The 20029-nt window shown below is 44.7% G+C and overlaps 1 protein-coding gene across 1 annotated transcript in view; it reads right to left on the bottom strand.

Moving 5' to 3' along the window:
• Window positions 1-20029, bottom strand: part of LOC124098992 (WD repeat-containing protein on Y chromosome-like) — a 58117-nt gene that overhangs the window by 16303 nt on the left and 21785 nt on the right. Inside the window, exons 5-12 of the mRNA XM_046453954.2 lie at window positions 18583-18734; window positions 15457-15559; window positions 9941-10047; window positions 9780-9859; window positions 8981-9035; window positions 6197-6242; window positions 4889-4948; window positions 1608-1773 (exon numbers count right to left, since the gene is read on the bottom strand). Of these exons, the coding sequence (XP_046309910.2) occupies window positions 1608-1773; window positions 4889-4948; window positions 6197-6242; window positions 8981-9035; window positions 9780-9859; window positions 9941-10047; window positions 15457-15559; window positions 18583-18734 (769 nt within the window). The remainder of the gene's footprint in view (window positions 1-1607; window positions 1774-4888; window positions 4949-6196; window positions 6243-8980; window positions 9036-9779; window positions 9860-9940; window positions 10048-15456; window positions 15560-18582; window positions 18735-20029) is intronic.

Genomic DNA, 20029 nt, shown 5'->3' with positions numbered 1-20029 from the left:
TAACTTTGAGCAAAAAATGCTGCTGCAAATGGGGATTTATCTCCCAACTGCTGGCTGAAAAGTCAACATCGCATTCTTGGCCAATGACTTTATTTTCATTTTAATGGCAATGGAAATAAACCTTTGGAAAGAAATAATACCACTCTCCCCATAAAGGTCTTGAAAACTTAGACATGCTGAGAAAGAGTTTCACAGGATAACTTTTTTTGGCCAGGGGAATGTGTACTTGAAGATAAATCTACAGGTATGAATCTCTTTTTGATCTCTTGGTTTCCAGTGGCTTCAGTTTCTGACCCTTGCCCTCCAGGTGACTCTCAAGCAGGACTGAGATTGTCACACACATCTTTTTCTGAATGTAGGCCTTGAGGGTAGCACAGGCCTCAAATCTACCGACCCTTTATCTACCACAGCATTAGACCCATGAGAGCAGCTCAGGGATTTTCTGATTGAAGGACTCATTAGGACTTTTGTTTTCTTTTCTGGCTACTGTTTTAACAAATGCCCAAAGCAAAGGGATCGTGATCTGGGCTTCATGGTTTTAAAGGATTTGGTTTTTTGGGCCTTAGGAAATGTAGAAACTTTCTTATTTCATGCAAAAATTTCCAACTCCCTGTATCTCTTCTACTGGGGCTCCATGGTAGATGAGTGTCTTCAGGCTGCTTCTTTGGGAGGGTGGGCCTAGACTCTGGAGGTGGGATGGAGTAGTAGGAAGAAGGCTCACTTGGCTGTGGACTCCAGCCACTTTCCAGTCCTGCACATCCAGCAGTGAAACTGGAAGATATCTGAACCCTGCGATTGTTTCCCGTGTGTGTTTCTTAAATGGTTCAGGACTTGGAGGGACAGAGATGTGATTACCAGCCCCAAGCCCCAACACCTAGCACGGTGCCTAGTCCTTGGCAGGTGCTTATCAATATTTTTTGAATGAATAAATAAATGAATGGAAAAAACCATGATCACACTAGAGAGAGAGAGAGAGAGAGAGAGAGAGAGAGAGAGAGAAAGAGAGAGAGAGAGAGAAAATTTGAAGACAGGGAACCAGGACAGAACAATTAGGAAGAGTGGAGTGGGAGGGCGGGGAACTTTTGTATCACCCTATGCAAGCAGTAAGGACAGATCCAAGTAGGGGTGTTGTGGATCATGGGTCACCAGAAAGGACGGAAGATGGGGACAGCATAGAAGCCTGAAGACTTGCTGTTGGAAGAGGCATCCAGGGGTGAAGTCTTGGGCTGGGGGAGCAGGCTGGCCAGCCAGGTGGAAGGAGCACATGGTGAGTGGTCACAGAAAACAGAGGAAGAAAATTATGAGCTGTACCAACAACGCCTAAGGGACTCGGCATTTTCCAGGTTGACAGTGGATGAAGAAAGGACCCTGGAGGTTGGGGCTGGCTGGGAGATGGGCTTCGATGGACAGGTGCCCAGGAATGTGAGCTCAGCTAATCCAACCCTTGAGCTTCAGCTTTGGGAATCCTCATCATACCAGGCAAACTGGAAATGAGGCCAATCCCTTCTAAGTGGGAGGTGGTCCAGGATTGGGACTCTGTCAATCTGCCAGGTCGAACAGGGCAGGAGCCCATGCAGTGTGGAGGCAGAGCCTGGCCCTTCACCTACCTTCCCTATGGTTTGGCCCATCTGAGGGGCTGGGAGTGTTCAGCTTGCAGTACACATGGCCCGAGACCACATTCCAAATGATAATCTCTCCATCGTAACTGGAGGTGGCCAGAAGAAAAGGTGGGCATTGAGCCACACAGAGGATGTCCTCCTTGTGCCCATTGTTCTGAGAAAGAGAGAGAGAGAGAGGGACCGGAGTAAGATATCAAGTGCCAAATCATCCACAGCTAACTTTCCTTCATCTGTCCTGAGATGGGACACGGGGTTCTTCTTTCTGGGGCTGCCCACACCCAGGGCTCAGCTGGAACCTCCATCTCTCTGGACAGGAATCTTTCTCAAGATCATCCAGGGAGGCGCTGCCTCTCCTTAGGTGAGTTTTATCCTTTCCTTGGACCTTACCTTTCCCAGGACAGTGCTACTTCTGGGAGCTTTCGTCCCTCACCACACTGCTGGAAGGCAGATTATTGACAAGGTGCCCTCACTGGGGCTGAAATGTTGAAGGAAATGGGAAAACAGAACCCAAGCTCTGGCCTAGGTCGTTGGTTTACCATCAGCCAGAGGTCTACGTTTGTCATATGCAAGTTTGTCATGGCTTGCATATGAGGCATCTCCAAAAGCTCACATGTGAGACAATGCAAGAAAGTTCAGAGAAGAAATGATGACTGAGAGACTTAACCCAGTCAGTGAATTAATCCCCCAGTGGGATTAACTGAGTGGTAAGTGGAGGAGGTGGGACATTGGGAGCATGGCTTTGGGATATATATTTGTATCTGGCAAGTGGAGATCTCTCTCTGCTTCCTGATCATCAAGTGAGCTGCTTTCCTCCACCACACTCTTCCTCCATGACTTTCAGCTTCACCTTAAGCCCCGAAGAATGGAGTCTGCTGTCTGTGGATTGAGACCTCTGAAACCATGAGCCCCTAAATAAACTTTTCTTCCTCTACAGTTGTGCTGATCGGGTCCTTTAGTCACAGCAGTGTAAGAGCTGACTAGAACAACATTCTAGGGTTGGATTAACTGTGACTCAGTCTCTCTGGGGCTCCCATGTACCCCCCACTGTGGTTTACATATTCTGTTAGGAATTGAATCATCTGCTCCCTTCAAAAGGAGGAGCCTTGGATATGCAACCTTAAGGAAGATAAGAACCCAAAATAGATGTTTGAAGGCCAGTGCTACAGAGTCTAGAGTCCCTGGCCACAAGCATTTCACCCCTTTCCTTATGGGGCAATTACTACATGAAGGGAATTGGCTCCTCTTGATCCTATGAAGATATTATTTTACCCTTGCCCTAATGTACTTGCTACAGAGTGTCCCTTGAGGACATGTCTGTGATCACCTAAAATGCCCTTTCTGCCCCTTATGAGAAGATGGCATTGCAAAATATTGGAAAAGAGAAGACCAGTGGTCATTGCCTTCCCATGATCCTCTGCTGACAGATACCTGCTCCCACCCCACTCCTCCCCGTTTGAAACCACTTAGGTCTGGGCTCCTCTTTCTATGGCCCCTTGCCTGCGGAATAAATTTTATATAGCTGTATGGACTGAACGTCTGTATTCCTCCCAAATTCATAAGTTGAAGCCTTAATCCCCAAAGTGATAGTGTTTGGAGACAGGGCCTTTGGGAGGTCATGAGGCCGGGGTCCCCATGATGAGTTTAGTGTCAGGAAGAGACAGGCAGCTCACCCTCTCTGCCATGTGAGCACACAGAGAAGGCAGCTGTCTGCGAGGCAGGAGGAGACCTCTTAGGGATCCCAACCCTGCTGGCACCCTCATAGTGGACCTCAGCCTCCAGAACTGTGAGGAATAAATTTCTGTTGTTTCAGCCGCACAGTCTGGCATTTCGTTGAGGCAGCCCAAGCAGGCCAAGAGAATACTTTGGCATAACTTTCAAGCTCTAATTTAGTTCTTCAGCCTCATTTTCCTCCTGTACCAGATGCACCCGCCCTGCAGACTCTCCACGGTCCTTCTAAGCAACACACTGCTGTGCTTCCAGGCTTTGCTCATGATTCCCTTTCTCCCTCATTGAGATAGCCTTTCTCTACCTTGCCTGCTGGAAAAATCCTAGTAATCTTTCATACCCCCATCTGATGTGGGAGTAAAGTCAGTGGTTCCCACATCTGTGTTCCCTCAACATTTATACACTGTTACGTCCTCAGTTACATTGCGCATTCTTATTTCCAAGGAGTTGCTTATCTCCTTGCCAGTCTGTGAGATGGTTGAGGCCAGAAATCATATTTTGATTCACATTTGTGTCTTCTGTGCCTGTCCACCAGGGGCAACCCTATGCTAGTGCATAGGGTGGGGGAATGAATCTGTACTTTACTACTCACAGGTGACTTTTGCTCTTGCAGTGGTTAGGCTTCCCTGGGGCATTTTGGGCAAGGCTCTTTATCGTAACTTAATTTTCACTAATCCCAAAGCTCCAGGAAGGCAGTAACTGTGCCCGGGTTTGCTCATTACTGGGTCTTCAGTGAACAGCACACACCTGGCCCACAGGAGGCACTTAACAGATGCTGGTTGAGTGAACACATATTTACAGGGCAACTAGTATAGGACAGGCACTGGGCTAGGTTCTGGGAAGACCATAGTGAGAAGACAGATGAGGTCTCTCTCCTTGGAGTTTGTATTCTAGTGCCTTGAACTTTAGAATATTTACAGGGGACTTAAGGTAGTGGGGCACTGGCAGATATGTGGATGAGGTGGCCTTGCTTTCTTGACGCTTGTCTTATTGGCTTAGCATAATGACAATTTTGATGGAGGCCATTTGGTCCTGAGAAGATGTAGAAAACTGGAGGCATTTTGAATCCCAGTAAGATGCACAACAAGTCACAGGGGAGCAGGAATGGCACCTCCTAGGCTCTCTGGCTATCCAAGGACAGTAGAGTGGATTCAGAGAGTTTGGCCCACCAAGCACAGGCAGGAAGTGATTGGGTGCATCTTTGAGGAAAATGGTGCCCACCCCATCCTGAGCTGCTCTTCCTGCATTTCAGGACTCCCAGTTGGGCTCATGGAGAGCTGCACGGACTTTGCCCCTCTGGTCTCACACCCAAGCCTAAACATGGGGCCTTCACCCTTCCTGGAGAGGAAGTGGCTGTCTGGACCTCAGTGTTCCTGGCTCTACCTGGATGCCAACCATGAGTCCTGCCATCACAGAAGCTTCTGGGTTGCTGTGACCAACCAAGGAAGTCCCAGGAGATGCAGCAAGAGAGCTCCCAGAATGAAGAAGACCCAAGTCACGTGCCACTGTGAGGACTGAGAGTCAGACAATGGATCAAGGCTTACCAGGTCATCCTGCCAGTGTGGCTGTGGCTTCCAGAAGTGATGAAAGTCACATGGTGCATCCTGTATCCAAAGCGGAAGAGGACACATTGTACAAGCAATAAAATGAGCTGCCAACGCACTCACAATTTCAGAGAGAAGGTGTTGGCACATTTCATAACCCTACCCCTCACCCCACCGGTGATGCAGATTTTTGAAATGTCAAAGCAAATTTCCCCAGTGCCAGTGGGAATAAAAAGCAATCCACTTCCGACGTCTGGGTGATTGCATTTCAGCAAATCATATGTCAACTGACAAGCTCGCCTCAGATGGGCTGCCTAGCTTCGCCTTCATAATAAAACCCAGAGCTGTTGCACACGCTAAAACCAAAGCCATCAGCCCAGGAACCTGTAATACCAAAGGACAAATTCAATGCCAAGACTTCACAGGTAGTCATCTCTCAAATCATTCTGAGTAGGCAAGGCTTAGACTGTGAAATATAGTGCACTTTCAAATGAATAAAGAATTCAGAGTGTTTAAAGACATTCAGAAATCTATGACTACCCAGCGTAGCAAGCAGGGCAAATATAATGCCACAGGTAGATTGGAAACTTCGCTGTAGTCAGCGCTTTCAACTCCCCCTGTCTGTAAGCCCCTCCCCCACCTCTCAGCCATTAAAAAAAGAAAAAAAAAAAAAGAATGGTCTCTCTGAGAGCAGCTTATGGATGGCATTTCATTTCCTCTTTCCATTTAGTGAAAAATGGGACATAAGGACAGGAAAGGAGGAAGAGGAAGAAAAGAAAGCTGAGCAATTGACAGACTGGTTAACCTTCATTCAGGAGAGCAGGCATGCAGCTGAGACCCCGCAGACTGGGAGGAGGGACCACATGAGGTGTGAGGACGCTGGACAAGGTGTGAGGGTCAAGGTGCAGAGCTGCAGTGTTCAGGGCAGAGCCTACTTTGGATTCCCAGGACACCCTCTGTGCTCCCAAGATACCCTCTGCAGCCCCAACCGAGTTTTCTAGCTAAGCTTTTGCCCATGGAAGGAGCAACATGAGAAAAACGGGGAAACAAAGAAGGCAAAAATATTTTTAGATGCAAGAATACAGCAAAAGGAATAAAGAGAGAAAACCCTCTGTCCATGCCACAACTCAACTTGTGAAAGACAGCAAAGGCACTGCAAAATCTATAATTAAAAGAAAAAGGAGAGGGAGAGAAAGAGGGAGGGAGGGAGGGAGGAAGAGAGGGAGGGAGAGAAAGAGGAAGAGAGAGAGAGAGAGAGAGATCTGAAGGAAGACTTTGAAATATCATCATTTTTTATGTTTCACTTACAAAATACACGTTTATTCTTCTGTCCCATCCAACAGCTATGATACACCTAGGATGATAACAGAATTTCACATTTCCATCTGTTATATGTTTGATGTGAAATGAATGTTGTGCTTTAATTTAATCCATGTGATAAATGAAGACAGCAAGAATATAAGGTCTTCTAGCTCAAACTAGGTCTGTTTGCCAGTGACATGATTCTATATTTAGAAGATCCAAAAAGACTCTATATTTAGAAGACTCCACCAGAAAACTTCTAGAACTCATAAATGAATTCAGCCAAGTAGCACGATATAAAATTAACACCCGTAAATCAATGATGAGTCAGCCGAAAGAGAAATTAGGAAAACTATCCCATTTACAATAGCCCCAAAGAAATTCGGAATATATCTAAAATAGAGAGGTGAAGGACTTATATAATAAAAACTATGGAACACTAAAAAAAGGAATTGAGGAAGACCTGAGAAGATGGAAATACCTCCCATGTTCTTGGGTAGGCAGAATTAATATTGTCAAAATGTCCATCCTACCGAAAGCACGGTACAGATTCAACACAATTCCCACCAAAATTCCAGTGACATTCTTCACAGAAATAGAAACGGCAGTCATAAAATTCATTTGGGAAAATAAGAGACTCAGAATAGCCAAAGCAATCCTCAGCAAGAAAAGTGAAGCAGGAAGCATCACGATATCAGATCTTAAATCGTACTACAGAGCTACAGTAACAAGAACAGCATGGCATTGGCACCAGAAGAGGCCTGAAGACCAGTGGAACAGAATAGAGGACACAGAGACAAACACACATAAATACGTTTATCTCATACTAGAAAAAGGCTCAATGAACATTCACTGGAGAAAAGATAGCCTCTGCAACAAATGCTTCTGGGAAAACTGGAAATCCATATGTAAGAGAATGAAATTTAACCCTTGCACAAAAATCAACTCAAAGTGCATCAAAGACCTAGGCATTACACCAGAAACTGTGCACCTGCTAGAAGAAAATGTAGGCCCAATTCTCCAACATGTCAGCTTAGGAACCGACTTCCTTAACAAAACTCCTAAAGCACAAGAAGCAAAAAAAAAAAAAAAAATCAATAAATGGGATGGCATCAAACTAAAAAGCTTCTTCATAGCAAAGGAAACAATCAAGAATGTGAAGAGAGAGCCTACAGAATGGAGAAAATCTTTGCCACCTGCACCTCAGATAGGACATTAATCTCTAAGGTATACAAAGAACTCAAAAAACACAACAGCAAAAACCCCAAATAACACAATCAGTAAGTGGACAAAGGAACTGAACAAACACTTCACACAAGAAGAAACACAATCGGTTCACAAATATATGAAAAAATATTCAACCTCTCTAGCAATTAGACAAATTCAAATTAAAACTACACTGAGATTTCATCTCACTCCTGTCAGAGTGGCAATTATCAAGAATACAAGTAACAGTGAATATTGATGAGGATGTGGGGAAAAGGGTTCACTCATACATTGTTGATGGGACTGCAACTTGGTGCAGCCATTCTGTAAAGAAATATGGAGATTCCTCATAAAACTAGGCATGGAACCACCATTTATTTGGCCCAGCTATCCCATTCTTCAGTATATATCCAAAGGATTTAAAGTCAGCATACTCCAGTGACACAGCCACAACAATGTTCATAGCAGCTCAGTTTACAATAGCTAAGCTATGAAGCCAATCTAGGTGCCCGTCAATACATGAATGTATAAAGAAAATGTGATATATACACAAATGGAGTATTACTCAGCTACTAAGAATAATGACTTTATAACATTTGCCAGTAAATGGATGGCTCTGGAGACTATCATGCTAAGTGAAGTAAGCCAATCCCCCAAAACCAAAGGTTGAATATTCTTGCTGATATGTGGATGCTAACCTACAATGGGTGGGATGGGGGAGAATATAAGTTTAGTAGATTAGACTAAGGGAAATGAAGGGAAGGGAGGGGAATAGGAAAGATAGAGGAATAAATCTGACATAACTTTCCTATATACATATATGAATATGCACACGGTGAATCCCACCATCACGTACAGCCACAAGAATGAGGTCCTAATTAGAATAAGACATATTCCATGCTCGTATAATTATATCAAAATGAATTCCACTGTCATGTGTAACTAAAAAGAACCAATAAAAAAGAATCATTAAAAGAAGAATATAAGCGCTTCTGTTTCTTTTGAGAACAAGAGGAATGTGATTTGATAAATTAGGGTCTGTCTTTGAACTGGTGCTTGAAAGATCAGGAAATAGAAACAGGACATCCCATCATTTCTGAGATCAACAAAAGCTCCTTCATGCACAGCTGCCTTCCGGAGGATGACCTGATCCCCAGGGCACAGTGGATCCCTGGAGACAAGGGTATGAATGGAAACTGTCCACAAACTGCTTCACCTTGTAATGTTCAGGAGGGAATTTTTATTGAATTTTTGTTCTTTGATTTGTGGGGGTTGAATTTAATTGCTCCAGTCTCTGATTTATTCCTTCATAAAGCATTAGGTAGGGAGGTGTCGTGCTTTCTCCCTGTATTTCTAAACAGTTGTCAAAATGTGCAGAGAATTGCTCCAATGTTCCAGAAAAAGCCTTATTGCCTAAATTGGCACCAGACAGACAACCAGAGTCCTCAGAAATGTTTTGACATGTTTTCTTCTGGAAAATTCCCTGCACTGTTTTGATGTCTTCCCCTAGGACGAAATTTTAAGCCAGAAAATGATACTCCACTAAATAAAACACCTCTCCTACTACAGCTGAGTTTAACTCACTTATTTTGGTTCACCTCCATGTAGGTACAATCGCAGACTTCACTTTGTTTTTCATCTAGAAAGAAAATAATACTATTTTATAGTGAAGAGTTTTCTTATCAATTCTCGAATCAGCTGATTTCCTGATGCTGGGGGAGATTTTAGCATTGACTTTCTAGCTTCCAGATCACAGTTAAATGTCTTTGAAGTCGTTTAAGCACTGTTGGTTTATTGCTGCCCTCCTTGTCCTATGATTCTGATTCTGCCCATTGCTCAGCTATGGGAAGGGGCCAGCCTCTCCTGATAGGTCCCTAGGAGAACGTGGCGCTTCCTAGTGGAGGAACGAACAAGTAAATGAATGCACAGAAGTCACCGCAGGGCTAGAAAACACAGACTCGCGGCTTCAGTATCATGGCTTTGATCACTTTTTGTCTCTTTTACTTGGACTTCATTTATTCTCCAGTGATAGTTGAAGAATGTTTGCGTTTTATCGACATTGCAGGAAATTTCAAAGCCAGAAGCAGGGAAATTTTGCCAAGAACAGACAGAGTGAATGAATGGGTGGAGTGAGCAGCCTTGGGAAGGAGGAAATCCAACAAGATACTTGCCTATAATTTGTTAATCTAGATTTTGACTTATGGGGTTGCATCCCTATGAAGCATGAGTTCTGAGTCATGGAGTATTGTAATATGACTGAGAAAAAGGGTGTGGGGTTGGTATACAAATTCTAGATCAATCTCATTTGATTTCTTTTACATTTACAACTAATCTTGCATCCATATTTTAGGGGGACCACTTGGAATACCCCAGCATCACTTACCGTGTTTCAGGGTGTGTAGACAGTGTCCATTATTGTAGCTCCATATTTTCAGACAGCCGTCTCTGCCCCCGGTCACTAGCCTAGAAAACAGAGTGGTCCCTTAGGAGGACATGGTAGGGGTCACCTGCCCATTGGTCAACAACACTGGACAAGGCACTTACCTTCTTCCGCTGGAGTCAAAGGTCAGACAAGTAATCCCAGCATTGCCGTGAGCCCCCCAAAATTCAGACAACTGTCTTCCTGTTTCAAAGTCCCATACTTTCACTATCTGGATTTAAAAATGGGGGGAAAAATAACTGAGAGATAATGGCTATCAAAATGGAAGGGAATTTGCATTCAGAAGTTTAACATCGTAGATATAAAAGATACAAATTGACTCTGAAGGTATCTGTATTTCCAGCCCAAGTTGGCTCACCCCAGTGTATTCCTTTGCTGTGGCTGCCATGACAAAGCACCTCAGACTAGGCGGCTTCTACAATAGACATTTACTGTCTCAGTCTGAAGGCTGAGTGTTCAAGGTCCAGGTACCAGCAAGGTTGGTTTCTCTGGAGGCCTCTCTCCTTGGCTCAAAGAAGCACCTCCTTGCTGTGTCCTTATGCAGTCTTTCCTCTGTGCATGCACATATCTGGTCTCTTTCTAGGTTCCAGTCTCCTCTTAAAAGGATACTAGTCAGACTGATCCACCCTGTTGGCTTTCTTTTAACTTTGTCACTTCATTAAAGATCCTATCTCTGAAAGGGAACCTTTGCATACTGTTGGTGGGAATGAAAATCAGTACACCCATTATGACAAACAATATGTATGTTCCTTAAAAAATTAAAACCGGAACTGCCAAATGATCTAACAATGACATTACTAGGTGACTAGGTGTGTGTGTGTGTGTATATATATATATATATATATATATATATATATACACACACATTTGTATATATGTATGTATATATATATATATATATATATATATATATATATGCATAAATGAATGGACATCAGTATGTTGAAGAGACCTCTGTACTCCCATTTTACTGCAGCACTATTCATGATTGCCAAGACAAGGAATCAGCTCAAGTGTTCATTTATTGATGGATAAATAAAGAAAATGTTGTACATCTATAAAATGGAATACTATTCAGCCATAAAAAGGAATGAAATTCAATCATTTGTGACAACATGGATGGAACTGGAGATCATTATACTAAGTGAAGTAAGACAGGCACTGAAACACAAGTACCATATGATTTGTATGTGGAATCTAAAAATATAGATCTAGGAGTTGAGAGTAGAATGGTGGGTACCAAGGTTGGAGAAAAGAGAGGGAATGGAGGGATGGGGTACTGAGTTACAGTAGAATGGGTGCTGAGTTACAGTTAGAAGCAAGAAGTTCTGGAGTGCTATTGCACAGTAGGGTGACTACAGATAAGAATAATCTGATGTACGTTTCAAAAAGCTAGAAGAAAGGAGTTTGAGTGTTTTCACCAGAAAAAAAAAAAAGATACATGTTTAAAGAGATAGGTCTTTAAAATATCACATGTTGCCATATTACTATAAAAAGTTTTATGTTTTATGTCCCAGTTCAAAATAAAAAGGTAAATATGAAATAAAGGTCCTTCCTCCAAATACAGCCACATTCTGAGGGACTGGGATTAGAACTTGAACATGAACTTGAGGTTATGCAGTTCAGCCCATATCTCAGTGAGAAGTTTGGAAGATTTCAAAAGCAAGGTTACAACTCTAACCATCTAGGCTCAGAGAATATAGGCGTGCATTGAATTTTAAGGTGCAAAATTTATTCACCGTGAGGGCAAAGGTGAACAAGAAAGTGATATTTTGGGGGTGGCTACATCTTCTAAGCCCTGGGACTTACTGTGTTACTTGGTCCGATGAGTTTCAGGCTTTCAATTACTTTCCTTCAGTCCCATATTCCTCAAGAGAGCCCCAGTAGCATCTTTTGTGACTGGTTGATGTGAACGCCCCCTCAGGAAGGCTTCTCCTGGGATAGCCTTCCTGGAGACACACCCAGAGTTCTCTGACTTGCAAAATCTCTACGAGACCATGTGATTGTGGGGACAGAAATCCCAAGGGGGTGCATCTTTTCTCAGGACTAGGGAATATTCCTTCTATCCTGCCACTTTGTAGAAGAGGAAGTGCCCTTCATTGAGAGAAAGTTCTAGGTCTCCAAGCCAGAAGCCAGAAGGTGTTGTTCTCCCATTGTCTCAGGATTTTAAATGCCTGAGAACAGATTTCCAGTGGCGCACGCTTGGCTTCTTTCCCCCTGCAAGGTCGAGGTCCCTAGAGGTGCCTGCCACTCAGGTACATTCATCTCTTCCCTATAACATTGCAATAGACCCTTGGCGCAGCTGGGATTCACTTTACAGCTGTCAACCATTTGCATATAAACCAGAGTTCCACAGCCTGCATTCCTCGGTAATATGGTTGGGGACCAGACTTGAACGAAGTACCTATCAGCTGGTGGTGAGGCCTGGCTTGGAAGAATGAACCAAAGAGCCCAGGACCCACACCCAAGGGGAACCCTCCTTCTTCATCCACCTCTTGGGCCCCCATTATGCGATTAAACAGACCTATCTTTGAGAGCAAATTTTCAAAGTCCCTCAAAGGAAGCTATCTGAAAGTGAAAAGACTGGCGTGAAAAATGGAAATATCCCTCCAAATGACTTCAGAGTTTTATTTATAGAATCAAGAAAAGTCTAAAGAAAAGCCACATGTTTTCAGGTATGCCTACTTGCTCTTTCTTTGTAAGAAGAATTTCATACATAGCAGGTCCTTTGAGAATCTCATCAACCCAAGTTATTCTTCCTTTTGGAAACACCATCAAATCACACATAGTAAAATGTAACCATATCCCAAGTTATATAAAATTTTAATCTTTTATTTAAAAACTTAATTAAAATTAAATGAAAAATTTTTTGGTACTAGAACTGAACCCAGGGGTGCTTAAACACTGAGCCACATCCACATCCCTTTATATATATATATTTTTTTTGAGACAGGGTCTCAGTGAGTTGCTTAGGGTTTTGCTAAGTTGCTGAGGTTGGCTTTGATCCTCCTGCCTCAGCCTCTTGGGCTGCTAGGATTACAGATGAGCACCACCATGCATGGCTAAATAAAATTTTCATATTAAATTTTAAAATAGTTATAGTTTCAAGGTCTGTTGATGACAATTTATCTGTAACTCTTATAAACTAAGCTTCCATATCATATATATAACTATATATACATAAGTTAAGTCGTAGTTAGAATGTAATATGACATAGCATTGAATTAAACATTTATGAATTTTCGTTGTGCTGTTTTCAAACATTTTCAGAGGCACCAAAATTTGGTGGTCTTTAGTGCTTCTGCTTATATGAATGAGTGGACAAAATGTGGTATCACCATGTTCATAAATCCTGGCTCTGTGAAGATCTTGGGTTATATTCCCTACTCCATAAATGTCAAGTGTGTAACGTGGTTTAGATGCTATGGATTGTGACAGTGGCATAATGACATTACAAGGATTTCACTCAGCAACATATCCGCAAGGTGCGCACATACTGAGATCAGTAATTTAATTCACTCAGCGTTGGAGAGTTTATTACCAGCATGTGTCTACTACAATAGCTGTAAGCATATTTATATCTCAATTCAACATCTACTTACCACCTACTGCCAGGGGGAGGGATGCTTATTAAAAGCAAAGTTATTGAAAGAGGCAGCCTGCGTTCCCATAGAATTAGAAGCCTAGGCTGTAGGGTGAGGCGGGGGAGATTGAGAACTTTTCTCAGAGGAGCTGGTATTTGCCTTGAAGAAGAAGGGGGAGACACAGGGGCTCTGATCCCTGAGCTCAAGCTCCCTCACTGTCTTGCCGAAGAGGAGGCTCTCTTCTCTGAAACAATCCTGCACCATCGTGGGGGGTACTGAACATGGGTGGTCAGGAAGGGGGTGAAGGCTGCGGTGTGTGTAGGAAAAGCAGGAAAATTCTGGGGTAGACATAGAAAAGCTTGGACATGATGAGCAGGCTACTGAGGAGGTAAAATGGGGTGCTTCAGGGAGTCTCAGGAAGTTCTGATAAATATGCAAGATGAATACTCCCTGGTGGGTGTGCACCCCAAATACGCAGGAACTCCTCTTCTTTCAGATGTATTGAGACTGAGTCATTGTAAACACTTTCTGACCCACAGATCAGGTAATTTAGTTTTTTGATACTTAAAATCATAGTGATCACTCATCACCAGGCAAAAACCTGGGTGAGGTCCACAGAGTCTCTCTGGGGAGGAAATTGCAGAGTGTGGAGTGGACTGGCGGGGTGGCGTGGGCATGCACCTGAGGCCGTAATCCCTGAAGACTGGTGGGCCTGGCTCTGGAAGGAAGCAGGAAAGAAGGCGAGGCCACATGCCTTGGCCACTCACCTGTACAGCTACCCAGGTCATTGATTCAAAAAGCAACTGAACTAATACAGTCATGCGCTTCATAACTACGTTTCCATCAACCCCCTGCCCCACTGCGTGCCCAGTAGAGGTCCCATAAGATTGTAATGGAGCCGAAAAATTCCTATCTCCCACAGTGACATCATAGCTGTTGTAATGCCCTAGGGTAACACGTGACTCACATGTTTGTGGTGACACAGGTATAACAGCCCCCTGTGCCACCAGACATATAAAAGCATAGAAAATGCAATTATGTGCAGAATGTGATGCTTCTGATGATGATAAATAACTATGTTACTGGCTTCTGTATTTCTGTGCCACATTTGGTTGTTATTTTGGTGTATACTCTTATGAAAAAACTTTTGTTGTACAACAGCGTGCCAGGTGACACTGCGGCTGCCTCATTATCTCATGTTCACCACCTCTCTCAACAGCATAATTTTCTCCTGTGATTGATTTAATCTTATGATGTTTGTTCCTTGTGACCAAATAGGGGACACATCTTTGCAGGAAAAAAATAGGCGATCACACACACATACACACATATAAATGTAAACCACACAAGGCCTGGGCATATAGGAGCTCTATCATCTAGGTTTGGGCAACTATATGTTTGCACTATGATAAGATAGCCATCCCCCCTTTTCTAAGAACACATCCCGTCATTCAATGACACATGGATATATTTGGAGATTCAGAACACCAAAACATCATGCATGGAATTGGAGTGTGCCTGTACCCTCCCATTAGCACAAGGACATAAGAAGATGAATCACAGGATGTGTGTCTTTTCCTTATTCGATGAGTACTGATTGTCCCCATCTCCAGTGGGCTCATACTGTGCCACTCATCAAGGATATAGATGGTATGGTCCTTAGGGACCCTTTAGGAGGAGGGGAAGTGGACATAGAAGTCTGTCCCTACCAACACGGATTGGGGGATAGTACGGGGTTGGGTAGTCCTTGTCTTACACTATGGAAGAGAATCTCAATGAAACCATATTACCAGAATGGTCCTTCTGAATAGCTCATGCTGCAAGCCACTGGTGAAACTGCAGGCTCCTCCATCTGACTCTCCTAGGAGAATGTCTTGAGGGTACCAGATCATTCACAGAATAGAGTTAGCCTCTCCTTGTTTATTACAGAGATGGAAAATCCCCAGAACATACTGTTCAGTTCTAAGGAGAAGACACAGAGGCCGGGCCCACACCCACAAATACATTATTCCTAGAAGAGCAGGAGTGGTACTTACAGATGCTTCTGAACAGCTGACCACATGCCTGAAGGCTGAGTTGTACCCGCAACACACAACGGGTTCTTGGTGGGAAAGTGCCAGGTGGGGCTCTGGGGCAGATCTTGCTCAGGTAAAAGAGAGACAGTGAAAACCTAAGGCCACTTCATGACACAGGTACCCAGGAGGGCACATTAAGGAATAGCTACAAAGTCACTTTGAGGTCAAAATCACTTAACTGCTTAGAATCCCAATCTTATCTGTAAAATAGGGATAATGGTACCTACTTTAAAGGGTTGTTTTGAGGATTCAATGAGAAAACATAATGTCATTAGCACAAAATGGCACATATAAAATTGGGAGCAGTAAGCCACAGTAGCTGCTAAACAGGAAAACTGAGGCATGTCTCCTGTTGAAGGCAGGAGAAATGTGATTTTGTGGCATTACAGAATGGGTCTTTTCACTAATAACTCAGACCTTTCCCCCAAAAAACACATAGGGGTTATCCCACTTGTAAACCCTTGTGCCCAGAAAACAGCACTTCTTACTCACAAGGAGGAAGAGGCCAGGCAGATCCTGGGAAGCCCTGTGGCACAACTCCAAGGGTACCAGGTACAAAGGGCACATCTGAACACTCAGAGCCTTGTCCTGGGAGCCACCTTGAGGAGGTCAGAACAAAGAACAGAGAGCCCCCAGGCTTAAGTACCCTGGCCCCTTTGAACGAATTTCTTCTTTTGCAAAATGGAATCCCTTGTGGAAATTTTGTGAGAAATAAATGGGGTAAGAACATAGAAGAGTCTGGAGGGGCTTGGCACACAGAGAGCACTTATACAGAATGTCTGCGCTGCATGCCATTGTTCTGCCATCTCTCTTTATTGTCCCTCTGCTGTGTAGCCCCAAGGCACTGCTGCTGAGCCTTCCATGGATCTGAAGCCCTAGACATCATGCCCCAAAACCTCTTCAAGGAAAACTAGGATTTGGCACAAGGATGTTGAGAACCTCTCCATGAAGGGTCCCTGGGCTTGGGAAGTGAAGGTGGAAGAGGGAGGTCCATAGGGAGCCCAGGGCAAACAGAAAGTTCTGGGCCTGGCAGATAACCTCATTTCCCTTTCCAGCCTTGGGAAGAGAGAGCTACGCTCCCCACTTCACTGATGAGAGCTAAGTAACTCAATCCAGGTCACACAGCTCCTGAGTGACAGCAGGGAACGGGGCTAGGGGGTAGTGGGGGGGGACATTGTCTGGCTCCTAAGTGCTGGTGCTGAAGATGGAGGCTATGTTTGCCATGAATTGGAATTTCAGTGACTCGCTCCAAAAGAAATCAATCAAGCCGGCTGTTTGTTCTACACAGTGCTATCATGTAGAACAAACAGCAGTTTGATTGACTGAAGCTTCCGTTTGGGGCTGGTTGTTTTGGCATCTTGAGTGAAGAGCCTGAGATTGCTTCCGCGCCCAGTGGTAACAATCACTTGGCAGTTGCCCTGCCTGGGCGCTCCTGGTCCATGCAAGCCTGCTTCACCACCTCAGTGAGCAGATTTGGAAGGCCACAGACCAGAGACACACATTTTGGCCTTCTGCATGGTGTTCTGATATTGTGCAAAGGGATCACTTTTCCATAATGTGAATTCTGAACATGTGATTCGATCGCTGAGTCTAGGGAATGTCTTTGAGACTCTATGTTCACAATTCAAGGAAAAAAAATATTTGTGAGGCCACACATCATGATTTGGGGCTCAGGAAATTCAGTTACCCTGATGAGAGAGATGGGACTTGAAATATGCAAACTATGATATTTACTCGAAAAGCTTTCCTGCATCCTCATCTTGCATTACACATACGACTGACTTTAGACTCAGGATTGCTGAACACTGAGGGAGAAAGTGCCCATGAGGAATGTTTTGTTGGTGCGGCCAGAGAGGAATAACGGGGGAGTAAGAGTGGGCCACACTAGCCCCAGGAGCTGGCTGTCATGATGTCTGCACTTTTGGGATGCAGAAGGCCTGTCAGCTCTCAAAGCACAGTGTAGGTGCTGCACCCTGCTGTCCCTGCCTGCTGCAGGGTAGAGTTCCTCCCCTGCAGAGCCCGAGAGGAGGGAAGCCACTTATCCGGGGCCTGCAAGGCCTTTTAGGGCCCTCTAAGGCAGCCTTCTATGCAGGCCCTGGGGAAGGGAGCCAGGAAGTAGGACTCCAATTGTCTGATTGCTGTTGTTGTTGTTTAAACATAAGCCCCCTCTCCCCTTTGATGTCTCAGAGATCTTCATTGTGTCAGTGGGCATGGCAGGTGCAGGGAAAAGACCAGGTACCCAAAGACTGGAAGTCTAGTCCCTGCTCTGTTCCTGGCTCCCCTGTGCCGTGGGGGAAAAGCCTTCCCATTTCTAGTTTCCTGCTTGCTCATCTTCAGGGTTGGAGTTAGAGGCATAACTCCAAACTCACCAGTGAACATCTCAGCCCAGGAAGGGCAGAAAAAGACACCTGGAGCTGACTCAGTTTCAATGCTAAGTGGACTTCATGAGCGTGGAAGGGCAGGCAGGTAGGCACCTGTCTTCCTTGACAAGGCCATGTGTCCTGGCAAAGCTGTGCCAAAGAAACCAAGTGCACTTGTTTGCAAAAGAATCAAAAAGACTTGCGTCCTGAGCATTAACACTCCTGGACACCAAGGCCTTGGCCAGGGGAAGCCCACTCAGGGGCTTCTCCATACAGATCCGTCTCATGTGGGCATGTGCTGCCCTGCATGGCTGTCCCACTTTACGGGCCTGGGATATGGGGCACAGCTGAGGCCACAGTCCACAGTATTGGTGAGCTGACCAGCACCCCCAGAACTCTCTCTGCTTGGCTGACGCTGTCTTTGGTCTGGATAAGCAGCCCCTATATAATCAATTTTTGAACAATTTAATACAAAGGTGGGTGGGACAGGCCTAAGAGGTAGATCACAGACTTCTGGATAATATGAGAAGGTGGTGCTGGAGTAATTAAAGGGAAATATTCAAGAGGGCTCACCAAATACTCACTGTGAGCTACAGACCCAGGTCTGGCCTGCAGTGGGGAGGCCCCGTGGAGACCCAACAGAGTGCTAAGAGGGGGCTGACAACAGCTGGCTCTGCAGAACCCTCTGGAGAGCTGAGTGCCTGCTGCTGAGAGAACAGCTTCATACCTCATTCTGAGGTGTAAGAGTGCCACGGTGTCGGCGGCCACGCACAGAGCTCGGGGACCCGGGAGATAGAGGCAGGCTGCCAGCTCCCCCTGAATGCCGCTGGCTTTGGAGGAGGCTGTAAACAAGCAGCTGTGGGTCTCCAGATCCCAGATCTGAGGAGGAAAGGGGACAAGCAATAGAGCTTGAGTCGCCTTTTATGCTGTGTGCCCAGCTGCTGTCTGCTGGGGTGTCTGGTTTGGTCCCACCAACTCAAAACACCGCCCCAGACCCTCCCACCAAAGGAGAAGTTTTTTTGTTGCTTCTCAAGGAGGCAGAGTGAGGCCCGTGTTCCTGATCCATGCTGAAGTGACCCGAGGAGGGGGACTGTGATTTATTCCCCCTACAAGGGATGACCAGTCACATCTCTTCCCATGGACCCAACTGTCAGAGTGGAGCTGAAATCATGAATCCAATTTGTGTTACACAACTATCTTCATCCCCATTTCTTAATACAGATCCTCAAAACCAGTCACTGGACAGATATTTGGAAGACACAGGGAACAAACTTCAGGGTTGAGGACACGGGGTTTCAGAGCCTACCAAATGGCCATGGGGCCTTGGGCAAGTTCCTATCATTTTTTTTCCCTCCGTTTCTTCATCTGCAAAATGGGAAAAATAATGATAGCACTTCCCTTATACAGCTGTTGCAAGAAATTAAAAAAAAATTTAAAAACACAATGTTTACCGTCAAGGTTTAAACAAAGTAATGGTGTAACATGATTAGAATGATAACGTTATCGTCTGTCATTTATTAAGGTGGGTGTGCAAATCATGCCGTGGCTCTTGTATTATCTTAGTGTACTGTGACCTGGCAAGGTCTGTGAGAGCCGTGGGGGCTGGGGAGGAGCAGAGGGGCCAGGCATAAAACTGGGAAGATCATAATTGTCATTAAGGCAATGGTGATTCGTCAGCTAACACACATCTGATGTTATGTCGGCTGCTTTACGTGCATTTTCTTATTTACTCTGTTATAGGCTGAATTGTGTCCCTCCCAAATTTATATTTGACTAGAGTCTTATTGGGAAATGGGGTCATTGCAAATAAAATCAGTTGAGATGAGGTCCTGCTGGGCCCCTAAAACCAATATGACTGGTGTCTTTGTAAGAAGAGGGAAGTGTAGAGATGGAGAAAGTCGAGTAAAGATGAAGGCAGAGATTGGGGAGATGCATCTCTAAGCCAAAGAATGCCAGAGATCACCAGCAAGCTGCCAGAAGCTGGACAAGAGTCCTGGAACTCTCCACAGCCCCCAGGAGGAACCAACCCTATAGACACCTTGATCTCAGACTTCCAGCCTCCTTCATTGCGAGACCAGACATTTCTCGTGTTTAATCTACCCAATCTGGGGTACCTTGTTAGTCAACCCATGTTAGGTTTCTAACAGACACCTGAGAAAATCAACTTATAAAGA

This window comes from Marmota monax, unplaced genomic scaffold, assembly GCF_021218885.2.
Source record: "Marmota monax isolate L192 unplaced genomic scaffold, Marmota_monax_Labrador192_F-V1.1 WCK01_AAM20220418_F8-fsc00011, whole genome shotgun sequence".
Lineage (NCBI taxonomy): Eukaryota > Metazoa > Chordata > Mammalia > Rodentia > Sciuridae > Marmota > Marmota monax.
The sequence above is the reverse complement of the archived record's forward strand: the minus strand, read 5'-3'. Positions and strand labels throughout refer to the sequence as shown.